Source organism: Lynx rufus, unplaced genomic scaffold (assembly GCF_022079265.1).
Source record: "Lynx rufus isolate CCGP_SWC_20201006 ecotype Redwood Valley unplaced genomic scaffold, mLynRuf1.p SCAF_1, whole genome shotgun sequence".
Classification (NCBI taxonomy): domain Eukaryota; kingdom Metazoa; phylum Chordata; class Mammalia; order Carnivora; family Felidae; genus Lynx; species Lynx rufus.
In genome coordinates this window covers 195903845-195928567 of record NW_025814823.1, presented here as the reverse complement: position 1 = coordinate 195928567, position 24723 = coordinate 195903845, and the positions used below count along the sequence as shown (strand labels likewise).

General features: G+C 48.8%; 2 protein-coding genes across 2 annotated transcripts in view; one reads left to right on the top strand and one right to left on the bottom strand.

Moving 5' to 3' along the window:
• The first annotated feature begins 2944 nt into the window (after nucleotides 1-2944).
• LOC124510129 (platelet-derived growth factor receptor-like protein) lies at nucleotides 2945-13250 on the top strand. The gene is made up of 6 exons (XM_047076857.1): nucleotides 2945-3002; nucleotides 8609-8939; nucleotides 9709-9860; nucleotides 10109-10402; nucleotides 10857-10996; nucleotides 12552-13250. Exons 1-6 carry the CDS (start codon nucleotides 2945-2947, stop codon nucleotides 12765-12767), a joined length of 1191 nt encoding a protein of 396 aa, XP_046932813.1. The 3' UTR covers nucleotides 12768-13250.
• The window catches only part of CCDC69 (coiled-coil domain containing 69), a 40414-nt gene continuing 23903 nt past the window's right edge, over nucleotides 8213-24723 (bottom strand). The window contains exons 6-10 of the mRNA XM_047076843.1: nucleotides 18733-18806; nucleotides 17659-17760; nucleotides 17069-17188; nucleotides 16049-16146; nucleotides 8213-15305 (exon numbers count right to left, since the gene is read on the bottom strand). Of these exons, the coding sequence (XP_046932799.1) occupies nucleotides 15128-15305; nucleotides 16049-16146; nucleotides 17069-17188; nucleotides 17659-17760; nucleotides 18733-18806 (572 nt within the window). The 3' untranslated portion in view covers nucleotides 8213-15127. The remainder of the gene's footprint in view (nucleotides 15306-16048; nucleotides 16147-17068; nucleotides 17189-17658; nucleotides 17761-18732; nucleotides 18807-24723) is intronic.

Here is a 24723-nt window from a genome sequence, read left to right as displayed (position 1 = left end):
AGCCAAAATCAAGAGTCAGATGCACAGTCAAGGTTCAGCCAACTGAACCACCCAGGCACCCCCTCCAGTGCACTTTATATACCCCTCCCCATTATCTCTCCTAGGATCCTACTTTCCCATCACAACACTGTCCTAACTGGTGGTTAGATCATTATTTGTGTGATTTTGGCTAATATCTGTCTCCATTGCTTGGTAAAGTAGATTCTCAGTAAATATTTGATGGATGAAACAGATGAATGAATGAATAAATACTGCAGTTCAGAGCTTCTGTGAGTACCAATTCCCCAAGGCCTACTCTTCCAGAATCTCCCCACCTCCCATCCCCAGCCCACCGGTGGGCTGACACCCAGGAAGGGAATGACCTTTCTAATTCTGTGATGTTGTCTGGCATGTTTGCACAGCGCCCCCTCTGCTCCCCACTCCTCCTTATTTGCCCCTTTGGGCCCTTGGGTTAAAGAGAAGGCTGTCTCTGCTTCTGAAACCAGGCTGGAGCAGCTCGTTTATTCATTCAGCAGGTGTTTGTCCAGTGCCCACAAAGTACCAGGCACTGTGCTAGGGGACTGGGATAAGGGCTGAGCAATACAGACCTGGTCCCAGCTTTCACAGAGCTCTCGCCCTACAGAGTGGGAGCCAGACATTCATGACGCAATCACACAAATTCCCATAAATAACAACCTGTGTTAAGTGCTGTGGAACAGAGGGGAACGGGGTGCTCCAAGAGCGTCTGGTAGCCAGCAGTCCAAACCCAGGACGTTGGGTTCCAGTCCGCCATGGGCGTTCTCTAGGGCCTTGGGCTGGGCTGCACGGACACTCTGTGAAATCTCTCCCCTGGGGAACAATCAGTGAGAACTTGGGTTCAAAGTGGTGGGGCCCTGCCCTGCTCCCAACACCTCCCTTGAGAGCACTCTGCCCACGTGGCTGGAAGCTACACCATCACTTCTCAGAGCCCTTCCACTCCTTGAAGGACTCGGTCACTGAAAAGAGGAGGTTAAGGCTCTGCGAGGCCAGAGCTCTAAGTGTCCAACACCTTCCTTAAACGGATGGGGAAACTGAGGCCCAAAGAGAAGAGGCTGATCAAGGTCATACAGCAAGTGGCAAGGTGAGAATGGGGCCGCAAGTGCCCGGGCTCTCCATTCTCTGCTGCTTCCCACCCATCACACTACCTTCCAAGAATGCCCGTTGAGTTTGTACAGAGGGAATCCTGTTTCAACCAGAAGCCAGGAGGCTTTCCACCTGCTTACAACCAGTAATTAGCAGGTACACAAAACTTCAGCCAGAGGCTTACACCTACATTTGGAGGGACTTGCCTGGTGGTGTTTACTTAGTCACAAACATGGATGAGTGAGAGTACATCGGTCACATGCCTGCGTTGCATACCATTCTTTCATTTAACAAGCATTTTCTTCAAGGAAATGTAGCTATTTGAGCCTTGAAGGGCTAGTTCTTGCTCTTTGTAGCATTGTTTCCAATAGCAAAAATAGAACCAGTTTACATGTCCTCTCCTAAGGGAATAATAAACAGGAGAGCCAAGCCATAGAATATTATGTAGCGCTTTAAAAAGTATAAAGGTAGGTCCATATAGGCGGCCACGGAACATTGTTGAGTTCAGAAAAAAGCAATTTTAAGAAAACTATTTGCGGTGTAAAACCATCTACAGAAAAACAAATTCACAAAACAATCCTTTGTTTCCCTGTGGATACACATATGCTTATGTCAATGCAGAAAAAGATCTAGAACACACACCCAGACAGTAACCCCTGAGGAAAGCGGGGGGGGGGGGGGGGGGCAGGGGGGAGGAGTGGGAAGGAGGGTCAAAGGGAACTTAAGCTTCACGTGGAATATTTTTTGAGAATGAATCTTATTTACATCTTATTTAGTTCAGAAAATTATTTTTTTAATGTTTATTAATTTTTGAGAGACAGAGAGAGAGGCAGAGTGCGAGCCGGGGAGGGGCAGAGAGAGAAGGAGACACAGAATCTGAAGCAGGCTCCAGGCTCTGAGCCATCAGCACAGAGCCGACGCGGGGCTCGAACCCACGGACCGTGAGATCATGACCTGAGCCGAAGTCGGACGCATAACCGACTAAGCCATCCAGACGCCCCCAGAAAATTATTTTTTATAAATACCAACCTTTAGAGCAAGCGTTGACCAACGTTTTCTGCAACGGGCCAGGTGGTAAATATTTTGGGCTCTGTGGGCCACGCGTCTCTGTACACAGCTGGGTGGTGGTGTAAAAGCAGCCTCAGACAGTACGTACCGGAGTGAGTGTGGCCGTTTTCCAATACTGCTTGATTCACGGACACTGAAATTTGACTTTTATATCATTTCCGTGTATCTCCAAATATGGATTTTCAGCCATTTAAAAATGAGAAGTGCCTACTTTGGCTGCGTGTACACTTGAAACTGGGACTCGTGAAGGGTTCCATATGTATATTTTTTTCAATGTGAAGCCATTCTTTGCTCAGGGCTGTGGAGAAGTGGGCTGCAGCCCATGGCTTTGGCCGTGCCAGCCTCTGCTTTAGGTCTGGTTCAGGCCTCACCCCCTCCTTGCCACACTCACCTGCTGTGTCCTCAAGTAGTCCTGTCCTTCAGGCCCTGTCATGACCCTTCTGTGACCTTCAGCGGCCCCTCCGGCTGCCTCCCAGCTCTCCCCTTCTGCCCTTGAGGACACTCCCCTCCTGGCTGCACAATTGTTTTTTTCCTGAGCAGGGCTCTGAATAGCTCCATTCACCTTGGCGGGGGGAACCCAGAGAAAGGAATTTTGTTTGGAGTCCTAGAGAAGCCAAGACTTTGATTTACCATTGAAATCAGGCCCCCTCGCTTCTCCCCCCGCCCCCCCCCACCCCCATCCCTCATCCCTGGCCACTTCCCTGCTCACACGGCCCCAGCAGTCTCTCCCCTGCAGTCTCTGTGCCACATCACCTTGGCTCTAGTTCTCTGCACAATGGTCCCCCGAGCCTGCTGCTGGCTGTCCTGGTGCCTGCTCATCTGTGTCATTTCAGGTATGGACATCAATCTCGAATCTTTTTATTCCCCAGGGGTCCTGAGACCCCCCCCCCCCCCTTGTCTCTGCCTTTCCCAGGAGTACCCTGTTCACAGCATGGTGGGGACGGGGACAGTGAGCACTGGAACCCCTAAGCTCAGCTTATCCACGGGCTGTCTGTGCCGCCTCGGCAGGGTCTCCTCTCTGAGCTCAGCTCCCCCATCTGCACAATGACAAGGATGGACTGCGTGATCTTGCAAACCCCTTCCACACCCCTGTGTGTTACATGACCTAAGTTACGGGAAACAATCTGCACAGCTCCCGGGTGCCCGCTACTTTTCAGCTCAGATCGTTGTCATCACCCCCAGGTCCCGAGATGAGACTTGACATCTTCACGACTTTTCCTGGGTGACTTGTTGGCTTGGCAAACCCAGAAGCTGCAAAGCTAAGGATGTCTAGATGGCTCCCAGAGAGCCACTTCCCCCACAGCCCAGCGGTGCTCATGCTGGGAGGTGGAGCCTCTCCTGAGAAAGATGTGTTTGCAGCACCCTCCCAGAGGTCCTTTGGGGCCCTGATTCTGCCAGCACAGCCCCAGCTGGCGGGGGGCACTCTAACCCAGCCCATGGTTGGATTTAAACTCCAGATCATCCAGATCAAATAGGATGCCAGACACAGAACCCAGAGATACCTCCAGCCAGCCGGCTGCTCTAGCGACAGCCTATCAATGAGGGAGCTCAGAGAACCAGCAGGTACCCCACACCCTCTCTTATCCTGCCCTCTGATTGGCTTGCTTCTGCTTCCTGGAAGGACTCTATCTATGGAAGTCTGGCTTTGAAAGCCTTGGCTTTACATTTGCATTTGAAAAAGTTTACTATTTGTGGTAGGCAGAAAAACAGCCTCCCGAGATGTCTGAGATGTCTCCGTCCTTATCCCCAGAACCTTACAAGGCAAAGAGGCATTAAGGCTGGAAACGGAATCAAGGTTGCGAATCAATTGACCTTAACGTAGGGAAGTGGTCCTGATTATCCATTCATTCAGGTGGCCCAATGTAATCCCAAGGGGCGCCTGGGTGGCTCAGTCAGTTAAGCGTCTGACTTCGGCTCAGGTCACGATCTCACAGTTCGTGAGTTCGAGCCCCGCGTCGGGCTCTGTGCTGACAGCTCAGAGCCTGGAGCCTGCTTCACATTCTGTGTCTCCCTCTCTCTCTGCCCCTTCCCTGCTCATGCTGTGTCTCTCTCTGTCTCAAAAATAAATAAGCATTAAAAAAAAAAATTTAAAAAAAGCCTCCTTGAAACTACAGGAGGGACTCAGAGGAGGCAGGGCCACGGAGGTGCTGGCTCGAGGAAGATTCCATCCAATAGTGCTGGCTTTGAAGATGGATAAATGGGGCCATAAGCCAAGGAATCTGGGCAGCTTCTAGAAGCCAGAAAAGGCAAGGAAACAGATTTTCTAAGAGTCTGCAGGACTGCATCCTGCAGACACCTTGATTTTAGCCAGCGAGACCCACTTTAGACTTCTGACCTTCAGAATCGTAAGACGATAGATAAATTGATGGGGTTTTTTTAAAATGTTTATTTATTTTTGAGAGAGAGAGATCAGACTAGGAGGAGAGAGAGAGAGAGAGACAGACAGACAGAGGATCCGAAGTGGGTTCTGTGCTGACAGCAGACCGCCTGATGCAGGGCTCGAACTCACAAACCATGAGATCATGATCTGAGCTGAAGTCTGAGGCTTTGGTTATAACCAACTGAGGCCACCCAGTCTGAGGCCACCCAGGTGCCCCTAAATTTGTGCTGTTTTAAACTACTAAGTCTGTGGTAATTTGTTACAGGGACAATAGGAAATGATACACTATTCTTGACAACAGCAATTTATTGAGCTTCTGTTATAAGCCAGGCACTGCACTCAGTGTTTCACATATATTATCTCATTTAATATGATAACAGTCCTGCAAGGCAGGTGTTTTTGTTCCCATTTCCTAAATGAAGAAAATGGGGCTCAGAGAAATTATATGACTTGGCCAAGGTCACACAGCTAGCTTGTAGTAGAGCAAAGATTCAAAGCCTAGCTCTAAACCATTGGCTCTAAAGTCCATCTTCTATGAACTCACCCAGGCTCCCCACCCCTTGTCTGGAGTGGCCTAGATAACTCCTTAGAGAATCTTTGTTTTAGATGCCAGACTGCAGTGTTCTAGGTCACCTCATTAATATACTGAGCCTAGCTGTTCTCTCTGAGGCTTAGTTTCTCAACCTGTAAAAAGGGGATGATAATGCTTGCTGGGGACACTTTTTGGGTTATAGCAAGGATTAAACCAGACAGTGACTTGGAAAAATTGTCTGTGAACTAAGTGCTCTCCCGTGTAAGAAATTCAGAATAAACCTACTGCCAAACTAGCACAACTTCCCCAAACCATTGCGGTACCCTATCCCTCCAGGGCCAGGCAAGGCCCCCAGGATAGATGTTCCCACCAGGGAGACCTTTTACATCGTTGTGAAATAATAGAAAATAAATATATTGATCTCCGCCCCTAGTTCCTGGCACAGGGCTCCTAAAACCTTTGCAATTTCCTAAGTGGTAAGAACACTAGGAACATGTTTTGTTCTAATATTTGCCCTTGACCCTGGTTCCTGACACAGAGTTCCTAAATCTGTTGGAATTTCCTGGGTGATAGGAATGGCTTTTGTTCTAATGAGGTGACTGCCGGTGGACTCCTGGAGAGCTTCAGGGTGGGGGCTGGACACCAGAAAGATCTAGCCATGAATAGAAGCTTGGAACTTTCAGGGCCACCTCGCATCCCCCAGAAGGGGGAGAGAGAGGGTCTGGAAACTGAGGTGATGATGGATCGTGCCTCTGTGATGAAGCCTCCGTAAAAACCCCCAAAGGGTGGGGTTTGGAGAGCCTCTGGGTTGCTGAACACGTGGAGGTTCTGGGAGACTGGTGCACTGGGAGGGGCCATGAAAGCTCCACGCCTCCTCCCGCACCCCTTGTCCTACGAACCCCTTCCACCTGGATGTTCATCTCTACCCTTTGTCATCCCCTTGTATAATTAAACCAGTAAACATAAGTGTTCCCCCGAGTTCTGTGAACCATTGTAGCAAATTATCAAACCCCCAAGGGGGTTGTGGGCACCCTGACTTATAGCTGGTTGGTCAGAAGCACGAGTGACAACCTGGGACTTGAGATTGGCATCTGAAGCGGGGGGAAGGGCAGTCTTGAGGACCTTAAGCTGGGGGGTCTGATGCTCTTTCCAGGCAAATAGTGTTAGACCTGAGTTAAGTTGTGCAATACCCAGATGGTGTCTCGGAGAACTGCTTGGTGTGGAAACCCCCTCCCCCAATCTGGTGTCAGAAGTCTTGTGAGTGTGGTAGTCATGTGAGCGTAAATGACACACACACAAGAGATGTGTAGTTTTTTCTTAACAGTTGTGAAAAACAGAGGACTCAGGTTTAAACGTGGTGGTTTGGTTTCTTTCTTTATCTTGTCTTGTTTTTACCCATTGGTACCTGTGTGTGTTGATGATGGTGGTTTGGAGCCATAAAAAAAAAAAAAAAAAAAAGACAATCGCTAAACTCCATTGGGATCTTCTCTGTTGCTGCTGTGCAAACATTATATCCACCACTTGCCCCTGTCCCCTGCTCCCCCATGATGGATGGGGTAGCCTGAGGCTTTTGGAACTGGTGAAATAACCCATCATGTGGGAGGTTTTTTAAGTTTATTTATTTATTTTGAGAGAAAGAGAGAGAGAGAGAGAGCACAAGCGGGTAAGTAGACTCTGAACTGTCAGCACAGAGCCTGACGCAGGGCTCAAACTCACAAAGTGTGGGATCATGACCTGAGCGGAAATCAAGAGTTGGACGCTTACCCAGCTGAGCCGCCCAGGCGCCCCTGACCGTGATGGTTTAAGAAGAGGTGTGTGATGTGTGTCAGACTGGAAGCAAGAAGACCGGTTGGGTTCCTACATCAGCAGACTAGATGAGGTCTGACCAGGATTTGGACGGCGTGGTCACAGCAGTGGGCACGACGAGAGATTGTGTCTGGGAACTATCAGGACGGAGAGTAAAGAGCCTCAGAACTTGGTACGAATTGCACAGCCCTCTCTGTGTGAAGAGACGGTTGGGCGCTGGGGTAGAAGGCAGGCACAGGACATGACTGCTTTCTCTTCCACAGGGAAGAAAAGTTAGATCAGTGGTAAGAGCTGAAGATAGTGGGTCTGAAAGGTCTTTTTAGCAGTCACAGCCATTCAGCCCTAAGATATGCTGCTGGGGGTGCCTGGGTGGCTCAGTCGGTCAAGCGTTCGTTCGATTTCAGCTCAGGTCATGGTCTCACGGTGCGTGAGTTTGAGCCCTGCGTCGGACTCTGTGCTGACAGCTCAGAGCCTGGAATCTGCTTCAGATTCTGTGTCTCCCCCTCTCTCTGCCCCTCCCCTGCTCATGCTCTGTCTCTGTCTCTCAATAATAAATAAATGTTAAGGGGGAGTGGGAGGGAGGGGAAAGTGGGTGATGGGCATTGAGGAGGGCACCTGTTGGGATGAGCACTGGGTGCTGTATGGAAACCAATTTGACAATAAATTTCATATTAAAAAATTTTTTTAAAAAAAAGATATGCTGCCGGTGAAGCTACCGTGGGTTCTGGAGCCAGACTGACCTGGGTCAGAGTTACAGGTCTTCCACTCCTTGGCACAGTGCCGGGGGAAAGTGAGCTTCTGTGAGCCCCAAAGTCCTCATCTGTAAAATGAGAATAATACTTTGCATTCACTAAGAGGATGAAATAAAAAATATATATATAGACAGGGACAGGTGCTATCCCAGAAACACTGCAGGCACCATCAGTGGTAGCTCTGGAGTGGCCTACATAACTCCCTAGGGAATCTTTGTTTTTAGATGCCAGACTGCATTTATTTATTTATTATTTAATAATGCTAACTACTGAGCTCCCCATCAGTAGACATACCTAAGTGCGGATTAAGTGACCTCTTTTGGAGCATGCTCTAGAAGGGTTTGAAATATTGGTGGCCACTTAGATAAGAAAGTGTGTGAGTTCCTCTCCATGGCCCCCCCACTCCCCGCAGTTCCATTTCGAAGGAACTCATTCTAAGGAAGCAATCTGATCAAAGGTGTGTAAGATGATTATTGCAGAACTATTTTGGCTGAGAATGCAGAAAACCCCAAATGCCCAACAATGAAGAAATGAGTCATCATACATCCCTACCATGAAATACCAAGCAAATTGTTGGAATATTTTAGTATACATGTTTATTGACATGGAATGATAATCACAACATATTACTAAGTGAAAATGTAGGTTATTAAAAATATGTGTTATCCTGTTCCATTTTATTTTTTGACCATTTCTTCAAAATATGTGCATTAAAAATGGAAAATTGGAAAACTATGCTTTAAATACTCATGGTGGTTATCTCTGGATGGTAAGTTTTGGGGCAAATTTAACCCTGTTTCTCAGGTTTGTCTGTATTTTATCATAGAGTGAGGATTACCTTTGTAGTAGTAATAAGCATAAAGGGTAACAGAGCTCTGAGGTTCTATCAACTGCTGGGGTGAGGAGAGGACCCCATTTGCGATGAACAGTGAAGGCTGGTGACCCCAAACCCACCCTGTCTCTCCACAGCTGAAATCCAGGAGCATGGCAGAACTCCCAAGGCTCAGAAAAAGAGAGCCTTCAAAGCAGCCAGCCCTGGAGACGTGAAGCCCCCAGGAGCCCCAGGTGGGAAAAAACCCAAAGCAGACCTCAGCCAGAAGACCCTACAGATGGAGGCTGCAGCCCCAAGCCTCCCAGCCTCCTCCATTCTGACCCTGGTGTTAGGGAGGGGCCGCTTCCAGAAGGTGGGGGACTCTCTCAGCCTGCGGGCTGGGGATCCCCTGGAGCTTCGCTGCCGGGGCAAGGTGGTCCACTGGAGGGTGCCTGTATACCTGGAAGAGGAGGGCAAGGAACGCCTGAGGTATGCGATGGAGTAGCTCCTCTGACTACAGGCATCTGAAAGAAACAGTGAGATGGGCTCACGAGACCCACCAGTTGCGGAGCAGTTTAACAGAATGAGAGCCATGGCTTCCCACAATCCGGGATGTCAATTCTGGGGGCAGCAAATGGTGCCTGCAGGGAGAAAGGTGGCAGTAGTACGGGGGACAGGCTGTCTGACCTATCTGTGCCGGAATGTTGGGCTGAGACGCCCTTATGTCAGGGATGACATCATAGGGGAGGCAGAAATGAAGGCAGAGTTGACCCACCAGCATCGCTCACCCCAGGTCCAGAAGAAAATCAGGCAGAGGCTGGGACATAAAAGGGTTCAGGAGATTTGTCCGCCTTCTCTCAATTCAGCCTCTTAGGGTGAGATTTCCTGGAACCCTGCCTCCTTTAGGGGGTAGAGTTGCTTAGAGGGCATTTACTGGCCTGAAGAGCAAGACACAGGGAAGGAGCCAAGGACAACAAAAGAGTTTGGGGGATGCCGTTTGCGATGCCATTTGCGACGCAAGGACAAGGTCTGTGAGGGGTAGATGGACTAATCAGAAGATGTGCATGAGGCCAGAGAGACAGGCGAGCAATCAGAAACCCTTACAGCCTAAGTGGGGAAGGGAGAAGACTGAGTGGGCCATGTGATGAAAGCTGGGGAGGGGGACTCTCAGACGACTCCACGCTGCTCACTAGGTGTCCCAGGCCATCCCTGTCTCCTGCCTGCCTCACCCTGGCCCAGCCCCACACCTGTCTTTCAGAATCAAGCACTTCAGCCGTCACAGCCAGCTGCAGCTGGTCAACTCCACGGGCGCGGACATGGGGGAATACAGCTGCTGGGCTCAGCACTGCCAGGATGGCGAGGGCGCAGAAGGCGAGGCCCGCCAGGGAAAGACCTTCATCTTCTTCACAGGTGCCCCGGAGTCAGGTCTCCAAGAACATCAGTCAAAATGACAAAGCTGGAACTAGCAGGCTGGTCTTCAGCTGTCAGTCTTAGAAGCCCTTACCAGAGAGGAAAAAGCACCCCAGGGCAGGAATGGGCAGGGAAAGAGGGATTTGAAGTCCCCGAGACGGACCTCATGTTCATGGGCGGTGGTAGAGCATCAGGAAACAACTAATCTGTGCCAAGCGCATTCGTCTGTCTCCCTCCTTCCTTCCCAGACCCAGAGGAACTCTTTGTCCCCACCGAGGATTATTATAAGGTGGTGCAGTTGCACAGCCATCAACCAGTCCTGCTTCCCTGCCAGGTGACCAACCCTCTGGCCCACGTGACACTGCATCGGGAGTTCCCCCCGGAGGAAGTCCCAGTGGATGGGATAGACATCTCCTTTGACGTGAAGAAGGGCTTCACCATCCACCGGCCCCGGGCTTCCTTGGCTGGAGCCCTCTTCTGCTTGGCCAGCCTGGGTGGCTTGAGACAAATCTCTACCAAGTACATGCTGATCTACATCAAGTGTGCGTGGGCCTAGGGCTGGGGTGGGTGGGGCGAGGGAGGATATGGGGAGAGATACCTCTTAGGGACTTCAGATTTGAGTTCTGTGGATCACGGAACGCTGAACAACCAACCAGCTTTCAAGAACACCCCACGTAGTCAACCATCTTGTCCAGACAGGCAGCCAGTCAGCCAGCCATTGATCGACACTGCATCAGTGCAGGCTTTCTGTCCATCCACTCATTCTCAATCATGTCACACTATTCCATCCATCCATCTGCCCTCAAGCCAACCATTCCATTCATCCATCCTCCATTAGATCACCGATTCCATCATCTACCCATCCCCTATCAATTCAAGCACCCCAACCATTCCCCTCTGGGACCTTAACCATTCCACCCATTCATTTCATTCAATGGTTCCAACAATCAGTTCAACATGTTTGTTCCCATTTCTCTCCCGTCTTCTCCATGGCAGACCCGACATCCTCCCCCAAACCCACCATCCAAGCTTCAGCAACATCAGTCCAACTGGGAGAGAACTTCAGTGTGACCTGCACGGCTCTGGGTGAGCCAGACATTGCTGTGGACTTTATCTGGGAATATCCAGGGCAGAAGGTAAGCCGAGGGTAAGAGGAGGCTGTGTGTGTGTGTGTGTGTGTGTGTGTGTGTGTGCATATGTGTGCGCGCGCTGACGGTGTGTTGGGCAGGAGCATGGGGGTGAGGAATTAGGAGGAGGATCAGGAGCGATCATGACAGAGTGGAACCACTGCTTGACTAAGATTCAGAGGAACCTGACACTGCTTCTCTGTGTGACCTTGGGCAAGTCACTTCCCTTTCCTGGGCCACAATTTCCTCATTTGTTAAATAGAGCTACTTCTCAGGCTACTGTGTAAAATTCGTTCCTTTGTTAATTTATCCAATAATTACTGAGCACCCACCACAGGCCAGACACTGTGCTAAGTGCTGAGACCACAAGGATGAGGCGAAAAGAGATATGGCTTCTGCTGTCTGCAAGCTTACAGTGGCAAATGAACACGGTCATCAAGAGAATACTAAGTGCTACCCTGAGGATACGACAGGACGGATGCGATAGCACCTTAAGATAGAGTCAAGGAGTCTTCTCTGAGGTGACATTTGAGTTGAGACCAGACTGGCCCAAATCCCATGAGAACAGAGCCGAGGCAAGTGCTCAGTCCCTGTGGCCAGTGTGTGTATAATAAGAGATGAACAAAATACATTAGCAACTCTCTCCTGGGCATCTGCCGTGGGCTAGACCTTCCTAAGGGGTTGTTGGAGAGGTGATAGTGATGTTCCTTCCTCTCAGAGAACTTAGCCCCACAGCCTGCAAACATCTGGGGAGCACCTGGGTCAAAAAGCAGATCCACCAGCACTGAAAACTTCAGGAATTCTTAAAAAGCCTTCCTGGAAGAGTGGGATTTGACATGAGCCTCAGAGGGTGGGCTGGACCCAGCAAAGACAAGGTGAAGGTGAGCTCCCCAGAGGCCTTAGGAGGGAACGAACGGGGGATAATCCTCCCATTTGTCAAAAATGGAAACTGAGACCCAGCAAGCGGTAAAGAACACACTCATGGTTGGGAGACATGGCTTCACTGTGCTAGCATTTCCTCAAACATGTTCCTTGGAATGGTAGCATACCAGAAAGTCCAGCCCCAACCTCCCAAAAAAGTGCTTTTAGGAAAACACTGCCTCTTATAACCATCGCCTGCCTCGGAGGTTCAAAACTCACATGCACATGTGACAGACTCAGTGGCCGGAGTCTCCCCAGTTTAATTTTACTTGACTCAGTGTTTCTCAAACAATTTTCATAATAGAACCCCACCTCCCATTCTCTGGGGAGGCAGCACCCATTAACAACCCCACAAAACCAGAGTGCCGCAAAACCCACACTGCGGGGTGCTGCTCCCAGCCAAGTCACTTCCTGTGTCTCCTTGAGTAGGAGAGGAGACCCCAGCTTCTCCCCAGGGACTTGAGAAGCCCACATTTCCCACAAAGAACCTGGCCTTTCAGGTGCTCTGATATATGTGTGTGACCTTGGGCGAGTCACTCTCCCTTTCCCTGAAGGGACACAGTACCTCTTACTTGCCTGCTGGTGCCTAAGTCAGAGATGACACCTGGGGTAGCTGATGGACAGTTATGTTTTGTCCCTGCAGCTGGGCCGACCCCCCTACGTCAGCGAGTGGGCCAGTGTCGTTCGCCAAGAGGGCCAGGTACAGCAGGAGGCAGGGAGTACCCTGCATGTGGAAGAGGCCCGGGCTGGGGACTCTGGCATCTACACCTGCAGGGCTACCAACCTTCAGGGCACGGGGACTGCCACCACCCGCGTCCGTGTAACCAGAAGCTCTCATGTGTCCCCTGCCCCTTCCTAGCTCTGTCCCTGGCTGCAGGCATCCTGGTGTGGAGCAGCGGGCAGAAACAGGGGTAGGTAACTGTGTGAACCTTGGTGTTGTTATGCCAAGCCGTTGTCCCCTGCAGAGCAGAAAGAGCCTTTGCACTGACCCCTGAGACTCTGCCCACCCATGACCTCTTCTAACGGCCAGCTATCACTCCAACATCGGGCCCCACTCCAAGGCTGGGCAAAGCTAGGGCCAGTGGGGTACCAGAAGTCCAGGAGGGAGTACAGAGTCACTGATGAGTCACCCAAGCCCAGACCATACTCCTCAATGATTCCTGCCACTGGCAAAGGTCCTTAGAGAGGAGCCACCTCCTCCCCGTTCCAGGAAAACACAGGGGCCAGATAAACACAATACCATTATTTCCACGGCTTGTCTGCCCCAGTGTGAGGCCATGACTGCAGTTTATCTCCTTGCATCCACCATGGGTTACTTGAGGGAAACCCTGCTCCCCATGACTTGCCCCTTCTCCAGCCCGGCCCCTCTCAATTAAAACCATGCTCTCTAAAGTGCATTCTGCAGCCTGAAGTGCTTAGGCTGGGGTAGAAAATTGGTCGCAGAGGTTTAGAAAATGCTGGACACTGCTTCCTTCTTGGAAATTTGTAGTGCACATTACCATATTAAAGGTTCTGAGAAGTCCTGCACTTTGCAGATCTGTTTAACTGGACTGAATCTAGAGTTTCTCAAATTACTTGGCCATCGATTCTTTTCTTGGTCATGCCTATTAATGTGCAATGAATGAGTGTATCCCAGACAAGCTTTGGGAAAAGTTTCATGAAGAACTATGTGTGCACTTCTCTCCAGAGCTGTTCCCAAGGCTCCCAGATAGATAACTTGTTTTCCTATGGCTGGAGAAACAGCTCAGCACTCCTCTAGCCCTACTAGGGGAGGAATGGAGAAACAGTCACATCTGAACTCCCAGAACTACACATGGCTAAAGACCAGACCATATCCAGGGGAATAAAGAAGGCAGTCTGAGATCTGGGATGATGGAGGAAACCTCCGTTCTACTGGATTGTCTTTTCTTACTTGCTGGCCTGGGGCGTGGGGCTATTGCTGAGGGATCTCAGGCAAGGCCCTCTGGCTCCTGTGATCTGTTTGCTCTGCTGCTGAAGAGGGATGAGAACCGGCTTCAAGAATCTTAGGCAGATGAGAGGAGGGAAGTGTAGCTGAGAGCACTGAGTTAAAATGCTCTGTGCAGGGGAGGGCTTATCATGATGGCATCCAGATGACCTGAAGCTTCCTGAGAAGAACAGTAAACCCACAGACGGTCTGGGCTGGACAGGCATGCTGAGTTTGGTTACTCTAGCTGCCCCTCTGCACGGATGGGGAAGCTGAGGGCCACATTCCGGGGTCCTGGCGCCTGGCATTAGGGGTGGTAGAAGGAGTCAAGATAGGGAGGAGTAAGAGAGGGACCGGAAGTGAGTGGGGCAGGTAGAGGTCAGAGGAGAAAGACTAAGTCACACATCTGATCCTTCCAGAGCCTGGGGAGAAAAACAAGCACAACACACGAAGAGCTGGATGACCGAGGGAGGTCCTAGTCCTTGTTTTGGGGGCACCACTCCCCACTTTGGTTTCCTTGTCGGTATAGGGATGAGGTCCCAGCTCTGCGTGTACCCGGGTGTCACTGAGACTGAGGGACCAGGAGGGCTGAGGAGTTGCTCTGGCTTAACCCCTGGGCTGAGCAAGACTCCGGGACCGGGAGCAGTCGCCTGCCCCACACCATACCCAGCCCCAGCCCCAAGGGCCTCCAGTGACCCCCTTACCAGCGGCCCGCCTTTCCCTGTTGATTCCCAGGGTGTGGGCCACTTCCTTCCCAGTCCCCCAGCCCCTGGTCTGAGCCTCGCACCATCCTAGAATGGGGCACTGTAGTGACTCAAGTATCATTCGCTGGGTTCCCCTGGCTGTTTTAGAGGAGAGGTAACCTGAGGCTGAGGGAGGGCCCGACCAGAGGTGGGAACATCTCGGGGAGGGGGGGAGCTGACAAGTCAGGACCAGTGGGTTGTCACTTCTTCGTCAGATGGCCTCAGTGGCACTGGCTCCCCTGGGAAAAGCTCGGGACTTCCCTGATTTGGACGGAGAGAACTGGGAGGGATGGAAGGACTCCTCTTTGCTTGTTTCCTGGGCCAACTCAGGGGAAGGTGCTTCTGGGGCCTCAAAGCCCAGTGGGTGATCCTGCACGGCCCAAGCCCTCAGGGCTCCCTGGGCTCACACCCTGGCTGCCCATCTCGCTCCTGCCCTCCGCCCCTCCTGGGCATGGAACGAGAGGCCCCCGCTGTCTTCTCTGGTAAATCCTCAAGAGGGCGCTGTGACCACAGGCGTCCTGGCCCTGCGTCCTAGCTGGCGAGGAAGGAGACCTCGGTGGGGGTGACTGAGGACAGAGGGAAGGCGGGGGAGGCATCGGCCCCGAGGACCCGGTATAGCAGCTCCTCCTTCTCCTGCTGGAGCTGTCGCCGCAACTGGCACTCCTTCTCCAGGGCCTCGCGGGCGAGAAGCAGGTCCTCCGAGAGCTGCCTGTGGATGGAGATGGGCCGACGTCGCCAGGGGGAAGCAGCCCGTCAGCTGCCGCACAGACCAACCCATTCCTCTGGGAGGCCTTCCTCGGATGGGCCGCCAGCCCGCTCCAGGGCCCCCACCGCCCTGTCGTCCTGTCGTCTGCCTGTGTGCAGGAGGCCATTCATTCGATTGGCTGACAGTGGAGCCCGGCCCTCCCAGGCAGACAGCTCCGGGTTCAGATCCGCCCCACTAGTTAGCTGTGTAACCTTGGACAAGTTATTGACTCTTGACAAATTTCAGCGTCCTCATGGGTACAATGGGACTGATCATAGGAGGACTCAGCTCTTCGAGTAATTATGACGATTAGGTGAGACCATATGTAAAGTATTCAACGAATTACGTCTGACCCATGAGGCAGGCTCTCATTTTCTAAGCCTTTCGAACGAGTTCATTCATTCATGTACATTCATTCATTCATTAGGTCACCTCAGCTAGAAATTTCCTGTCCTCTCTTCCTGTATTGGGCTTTGCCGTGGAGCCTGCTCAGCCAGGATGGGGACAGATAGCAGTCAGGGCACTGAGACAGGTTTCTAGGCAGAGCTGGGTCCCTTGGGATTCTTGACTCCCATTTTCTTGACATTCCCCAGAAAGGCCTGGGCCTACCTGCCAATCCATTCCCCAGGCTTCTCAGAGACCCTCCTAAGTAGAGATTTTGGCCAAAAGGGTGGGGGTGGGAGGAGAGGAGGCAGGGAGGCAGCTACCTTGACATAACCATCTGGTTGCGGCCCCGGACATGGAGCTCCTCATTCTCCTGCTGCAAAGTGGTGATTTTTTCCTCCAACATCAGATTTTTTTCTTTCTGCAACACATCAGAAGGAGCTCAGAAAGCCACCCGACTCACATGGCACAGTGTGTTTCGTCACCTCCCTCTTATCTGTGGTCACTGAAAACACCGACTCATTCTGGACTAGATGTTACATTTCGTGAGACAACGAGATTACTTAAAAAAAAAAGTATGTAACTAAGGAGGGGACACAGGGTTGCCAACTTTCGATTTTGCCACATGAGATGTAGGAAAAGAACACAGCCACTCCCACATAACATTTCCATCAGTTCATAAGAGAATGGATATTTTTGGTTCTCCCAAAGTCAGAAGGATATAATCTATATAAATAAAATTACGTGTGTCTGTTATACTATTCCACAAGCGTGGTTGAACAGAATTCCCAGGGACTCTCTGAGACGGGCCTGATTAGAATGTAGGCTGTGCGGTACGCGCTGGTGGGGAGACTCCTTCCAGAGCAACATCATCTCTGTTTGGACTCAGCCCTGGGTTCCCAAGGCCTCCCTTCTCCTGGAGACAAAGCCATCTGTGTGCCCAACGCCCACCACTCCCCAGGCCTGTCCTCGCTCACTGTGGCCTCCTACGTCGGTCCGATTTTTCAGCCTCGGCTTCTTCCCCGGCCCCTGCCTGACAGGGGACATCTGCCAGCCCCTCCTGATTAGCCAGGTTACCTGCCCTGGTGTCACCCAAGCTAGAGAAACATGAATAGTCAAGAAAAGCACGGAGGCCCTATGAGAAGGAGCCACTGCTTGACCCGTACTGGCCACAGACAGGCCACAGCCGTCCCCAGGGCCAGCATGGAAGGCAGGTCAAAGCTGGGGTGGACCAGGCTGGGGCCTCCTCAAACTATCTTCCCTCCACACACTTTACAGAGGAAATGCCCGGAAAACAGAAGCCCGAGGTGTATCTTCCCAGCCCCCCCCTTCCAGTCACACACCACTGTTTCCATGAGGATCAGCCGCTTGTCCAGCTCATGGATACGCTCGTTCTTCATCTCGATGACAAAGTGTAAGCTCTCCAGTTCCTGCTCCCAGAACTGGTTGGGGCTTCCGTAATCCTAGATGGGGACACGAAGTGATCTCACCAGACCAGCAGGGAGAGAGGGGCAGGGGCTACCTGCCTCTTCCCCATTGTGTCTCCAAATCACTGTTTGCCTCTCACATGCCGCCTCCTTCTCTTGGCTCACGGTAAGTGCTTACTACGCGTGATCTCATTCTAGCCTAATGACGCCCTTCGAGGCAGGCCCCACTACCACCCCAGCTGAGGAACCGCAGCGCCGATCGGGTAAGTCACTCACGCTAAGTGGTAGGTCAGCTCTTTGCACCTCGTTCCTCCTGAATCCAGAACCTGAGCATTTTACCATCCCCCCTGTGCTCTAAGTCTTTCTTTCCCCACAGTGACACGGGGACCCTATTTCTTCCAGGCTCAGGTCTGAGCCCTGGCCTTGAGGAAGGCCTGGCCTTTCCTGCTGCCCAGACCCTGACCTCCCTGGAGATTCAAGAAGGAAAAGTATTCTCTGCCACCCACCTGGATGTGCTTCTTATAGTCTCGGCTCAGAATGGACTCTTCTACCCTCTTCATCTTGGCCTGGAAGACCTCCAGCTGTGAGGACAGTCCATCAATGGTCTCCTGGAGAAGGGAGTGGGAGGGAGATGGTCAAAGCCTGGTTCATAAAGGCTGAAGGTGGACTTCTGTGCATCCCGGAAAGGGGTCAGTTTAGGATTCTTCCATCTATCTTCACTCTGTCCTACCCAACAATGCAGGCTTGGTTTGCTTCAACCATTGCCTGAAACACGCCAGCCCTATCTCTCGTCATAGAGCCTTAATGGCTCCCCATGCCCTTGGGGACAATGTCCCGGTGTTTGAGGCTGGTGCTAGCTTGGCATTCAAAGGCTCTGCACTTTCCCAGTCTTCCCTCTTGCTGTTCCTGCGGCCAGGCATCACACCAGTCCTTCTGCTGCTGGGTACATTCCTGCCTCCTACTCTCCCTTGTCAGGAGTTTCCTGCACCCCAACCTTGCCCATTACCTTCAGGATAGAGTAGGGCTTCGATATGGCCCCCAGGCCCCACAGTTTGGCCCTCGCCTCCTGTCCAACCTCAGCTCCCTCCCACTCATACCCTTCACCCCAGGCATCTTGGACTTCTTTCAGTTCTACACGTACTCCATATTTCCCTCTCCTCTCCAAGTCTTTAAGCACAGTTTTGTTTTGTTTTCTGCCCAGGGCATCCTTCTTACCCTTCTTCATTTGAAGAATTCCAACCCATCCTTCAGGTTCCAGCTAAGATTTCATCCCTCTGGAAAGTGCCTGACCTGACAAATTGGCTCAGACACCTTCCTTCGTGCTTCCGCCTGCCAACCCAGTCACACTGTGGTGCCCGGTCCGTGAGGTCTCTAAGATCCTCCAACAGTCCTTAGAAAAACAGGCCAACCCTAATCTCAGAGCGAGTCCTCTTGAGCTGATAGCCCAGTCGCCACATGGAGGGGCTGGATACACGGAAGACACTCGTCCCTGTCCCTCACACCTTAAGTGGAGGACGTGCTGTTTTCCCGCAGGCCCTCCCCTCCCCTGGCAGAGTCTGCCATGGCCCAGCTCTTCTCACCTGCAGGGTTGCCTTGGCCTCCTGGAAGGAGTGGGTGAGGGCTTCCTTCTCCTGCTCGTGTGAGGCCCGGAGGACTGCAGGGAAAGGAGACCTCTGTGAGCTCAGATACCCCATAGCTTTCTGGCAGGCGCCATGAGGGCGGGAGAACCCGCGTGATTAGCAGGGCCCCCCAGGGGCCGAGGGTCTGGGGACGGTCTTATTCAATCTTTGTTTACTGGGCTTGCAGCTGTGCCAGAAATATAGGAGATATTTAACAAAATCTCATAGAAATGGAAACAAATTATATCCTCAGAGGAACCGTGAACCCTACCAGATTGTGGCGCCACCCACGCCTCACTGAGGCCAAGACCCCAAAGATCTTGCAGCCACCTTGTTCATTTTGTTCACCACGCCATGGACCGTGCACAGAGCCAATGTTTTGCAAGCTGGGTTACCCAAACTTTGAAACCGTTAAATCATCACTCATCAAACCACTGGCACAAAACTGCAGTCAGTACCTTTCGTCCGGGGCCAGGAAATCTACCTTGCCCTGATTCTGCTTCTTCACTACTGAGAAACCTTGCGAAGATCACCTCGAATACCTAAAAGTCCCATTGCCTCAACTGTGAAGTGAGTTGTCACTAAGGGATGGCCGAAGGATGGCATGAGAAAAGGACACTCAAGGGCTTTCCCTTGATTGATTCCCCCAAATCAATATAGTTTTATTTATTTATTTATTTATTTAGAGAGTGGCATGCGTGTGTGAACAGGCGTGTGAGGAGCAGAGAAAGAGAGGAGAGAGAACCCCAAGCAGGCCCGGTGTGGTCAGCAGGAGGTGCAGAGCGTGACCTCGTGGTTCACGAGATTGTGACCTGAGCTGGTCTCAAGAGTTGGACTTGGTCGGACTAAGCCACCCAGGTGCCCCAGTATAGTTGTATTTATTATCCCTCCTCCTCTGTAGAGCTCCTTATGGAAAATTCTACCCTTGTCTCCGCTGAAAGAAGACAACTGAGAAGTGACCAACCAGTGGGAGGGATGGGAAATAGGACAGAGAGGACAGGGAAAAAAGAGCTTCATATGACCAAAGGCCCAGGTATACATGGGCCTGCATCACAGTGGGCAGTGACACACACACAAAAACAGTGTTCAGTGACATAAATGTGTCAGAGCTGTCAAAATGGAAAAGATCAGCTGTTTGAAACCTACAGGCTAACTTTTTCCAAATCATGGGCCTAATTTGTTAATTTGCCTATTAAGACGGGTTCTGGGGGCACCTGGGTGGCTCAGTCAGTTAAGCGTCCGACTTCGGCTCAGGTCAGGATCTCGCGGTCCGTGAGTTCGAGCCCCGCGTCAGGCTCTGGGCTGATGGCTCGGAGCCTGGAGCCTGCTTCCGATTCTGTGTCTCCCTCTCTCTCTGTCCCTCCCCCATTCATGCTCTGTCTCTCTCTGTCTCAAAAATAAATAAAAAATTAAAAAAAAAAACCAAAAACCTTAAAAAAAAAGACGGGTTCTGATTCCAGGTAAGATGGAAAATGTAAACTCCATATAGTTTGTCCCACTGAATGTAGCTATGAAACCTAGACAGACTGAATAGAGTAGTTATTTGCAGACTGTGAAAGGTAAATGGTAGCAGGCAGAGGGGGGAAGAAGAACAGAATTCAAAGTACCACGGAACCGATAGTCTGAAACAAGACTCAGAATCGTATGTATTCACATCATTTCAGAATATAATACAAAATTACTCAGCATACGAATCCAAACGGCAAAAGCAGGAAAATCTTAACTTGGCTGAGGAAAGATATTCAGCAGATGTCAATACTGTGATGCTACAGATGTTGGAATTATTAACAGAGACTTTAAGGCACCCGATACAAAAATGCTTCATGATCTAGGTGCCTGGGTGGCTCAGTCGGTTGGTCGTCCGTCTTCAGCTCAGGTATGGTCTCACGGTCCGTGAGTTCAAGCCCCGTGTCGGGCTCTGTGCTGACAGCTCAGAGCCCGGAGCCTGCTTTGGATTCTGTGTTTCCCTCTCTCTCTGCCCCTCCCCCTCTCACACTCTGTCTCTCTCTCACTCTCAAAAATAAACATTAAAAAAAATTTTTTTTAATATAAAAAAATGCTTCATGAAGTAAGGGTGAATAGTCTTGAAAAGCATGGAAAGATAGAAAGCCTGAGCAAACACATAGAAGCTATTAAAAAGAACCAAAAGGAAATTTTAGAACTAAAAAATGTGATAAATGAAATTTAAAAATTTCCTGGGTGGGCTCAGTAGCAGAACAGAGATGACATAGGTAAAAGCCAGTGAACTTGAATATAGATCAATAGAGATTATCTAGTCTGAACAACAGAGAGATAAAACGATTGGAAAACAATGAACAAAGCCTCAGGGACCCATAATACAATCCGGAAATGTCTAACATTCGTGCATCAGAGTCTCAGAAAGAGAAGAGAGAGAGCGTAGTACACAAACTGTGTTTGAAGAAAGGATGGTTTGAGTGCTTCCCACATGTGGCAAAATGTAAACCTACAGATCGAAGACACTCCCTGAGCCCCAAAGAAAGCAAACTGAAAGTAATCCACACCCAGGCACATCATTTTTGAAAACTAATAACCAAGAAAAAATCTGGAACAGAAGCAGAGAAAAACTGCATTACTTAGAGAAAACAACAGGGAGAATGACTGTGGATTTCTTATCAGAAACCTTGGAGAGGAGAAAAAGTAAGAACGTAAATAAGAAATAAAAATGGCTGAAATAAAAGAACGGTGAATCAAGAATCTGATAGCCAGTGAAAATATCCTCAGGAAAGAAGGTGAAATAAAGACATTCTCAGATGAAAAAATACTAAAATAATTCCTCACCTGCAGACCTTCTAAAAGAATCGCTTAAGGAAATGCTTCAGACAGAAAGCAAATGATACCAGAGGAAAACTTGAAACTTCAGGACTATAGGAAGAGCAACCAAACTGGTAAACGCCTGGGTAATATTCTTCTTCCTCTTCTTCCTTGTGCTCTTTAAACTACTATTGGTGGTAAATCAATGTAAACAGTGTAACATTATCTGATGGGGCATTCAGTGTATGCAGATGTAATACCTAAGACAAACACAACAAAAAGGAGAGAGGATTGGGACTTACGCAATAGTAAACTTTCTGCATTCCACTCGACATGGCAAAATATTAATTCTGGGGGCACCTGGGTGGCTCAGTCGATTAAGCGTTTGACTTCTGCTCAAGTCATGGTCTCATGGTTCATGGGTTCAAGCCCTGCGTCCGGCTCTGTGCTGACAGCTCAGAGCCTAGAGCCTGCTTTGGATTCTGTCTCCCTCTCTCTGCCCTTCACCTGCCTGTGCTCTGTCTCTCTGTCTCTCAAAAATAAATAAAAATTAAAAAATCTTAAAATATTAATTCTAAGTTGTCTCTTAAGTATTTTGTAATTCTTAGAGCAAAGAATTAAAAAAAAAGAACTATACAGGAGATATAATTAAAAGACCATAGACAAGTTAAAGTGGAATACTAAAAACATTCGAATACTCCAAAATAAAGCAGGGAAAGGAAAGTAGAGGATAAAAACAGAACAACCAGAAAACAAATACAAAAATGACAACCTAAATCCAACCATATCAATAACAACACTAAACTAAATAATCTAAACATCCTAAATAAAAGATAGGGATTGTCAGAATGGATCTTAAAAAAAAATCCCCCCAACTATGTGCTATTTAAAAGAAACCCACTTTATTTTTTTTTTAATTTTTTTTTTCAACGTTTATTTATTTTTGGGACAGAGAGAGACAGAGCATGAACGGGGGAGGGGCAGAGAGAGAGGGAGACACAGAATCGGAAACAGGCTCCAGGCTCTGAGCCATCAGCCCAGAGCCTGATGCAGGGCTCGAACTCCCGGACCACGAGATCGTGACCTGGCTGAAGTCGGACGCTTAACCGACTGCGCCACCCAGGCGCCCCAAAAGAAACCCACTTTAAATATATGTCATAGGTAGATTAAAAGTAAAAAGGTAGAAAAAGCAATATTAATCAAAGGAAAGTTGCGGTGGCTGTATTCATTTCAGATGAAGTACACATAAGAATAAGGAATATTACAGGGATGAGGAAGGTCATTACATAATGATAAAGAGGTCAATTCTCCAGGAAGGCATAGTAATCCTAACTGTTTATATACATAACAAAGGAGCTTTGAAATATATGAAGCAAAAACTAACAGAACTGAAATGAGCAACAAAGACACAATTATAGTTGGAGACTTCTATGCTCTTCAGTATTCACTAGAAAAAAGAAGCATAAAATCAGTAACAATATAGAAGAACTGAACACTGTCAACACACTGATTTAATTAATTTATAAACTACAAGCTGATAGTAGCAGAATACACATTTATTCAAGTGCACGTGAAACATTCACAAGATAGACCATATCCCGAGTCATAAAACAAACCTTAACAAATTATCAAATGAGCAAAATACAAACCATGTTCTCTGACCATAATGAAAACAAACTGGAAATCAGTCACAGAAAGAGAACTATAAATCTCTAAACACTTATGAGTGTTTGATGAGCCAAAGAGGAAGTCTCAAGGAAAACCAGAAGATATTTTGAATTGAACAAAAATAAAAACACAAAACATCAATCTGTGGGATGCAGATAATTCAGTGCTTGGGGTGGGGGGTGATTTATAGCACTAAAGCCTTATGTTAGAAAAGGAGAAAGGTCTCAAATCAACAATCTAAGCTTTTAGTTTAAGATACCATAAAAAGAAGAGCTAAGTATAAAGCAAAAAAAAAAAAAAAAGGAAGGAAATAAACAGAAATCAATGAAATTGAAAATAGGGGGAAGAAATCAATGAACCCAAAAGCTGGTTTCTGGAAAGGATTAATAAAATTGATAAACCTTAAGCAAGACTGACAAAGAAAAAAGAGAATACACAACTACCAATATCAAGAAATTAAGAGGGAAAACCACCAAAGACACAGAAGATATTTAAAATAATAGTAAGAGACCACTACGAGCAATTCCAGGCATATAAACTCGACAACTTAAATGAAATGTACCAATTCCCCAAAAAACTACAAACTACCAAAATTCACCCAAGGTAAAATGCATAACCTGGGCATTCCTATTACTGCTAAAGAATTTTAATTTGTACTTAAATACTTTCTGGATAACAAATGTGTGAGAACAGATGATTTCATTCACAAATTCGACTGAACATTTAAAAATGATATAATACCAATTCTATATAATTTCTTCCATAAATGGAAGAAAATGGGACATAACTCATTCTATGAGGCAAGTCATACTTTAAAACTTCAACTGGGCAGATGGTACAGAACAATTGCCCTCATGTACACAGACACAAACATCTTCAGTAAAATATTAGCAAATCAAATTCAGCAACATATAAAAAAGAGTAATAATAGCAGCATGACCAAGTAGGGCTTATGCCAGGAAGGCAAGGCTAGTTCAATATTTGAAACTCAAATCAGGGGCACCTGGGTGGCTCAGCTGGTTAAAGTGTCTGACTCCTGATTTCGGCTCACAGTTGTGAGATTGAGATTCTCTCTCTCTCTCTCTCTCTCTCTCTCTCTCTTTCTGCCCCTCCCCCCACTCACATGTGTGTGCACTCTTGAAGGAAGAAAGGAAGAAAGGAAGAAAGGAAGAAAGAAAGAAAGAAAGAAAGAAAGAAAGAGAAAGAAAAGAAAGAAAGAAACTCAAATCAATGTAATCCACCATATTAACAGTCCAAAGAAGAAAAATCACACCATTATAGGGGTCATAGATCTAAACGTAAAATTTAAAACCATACATATTTTGGAAGACAACATAGAAGATCTTTGTTACCTGGGGTTTGGCATAGAATTTTTAGGATACAACACCAAAAGCATAATCAATACAAGAAAAAAAAATTGGAATTCATCAAAATTAAAAGCTTTGCTTTGCAACATACATTGTTAAGAAAATGAAAACAAAACAAAACAAAACAAAACAGGGGTACCTAGGT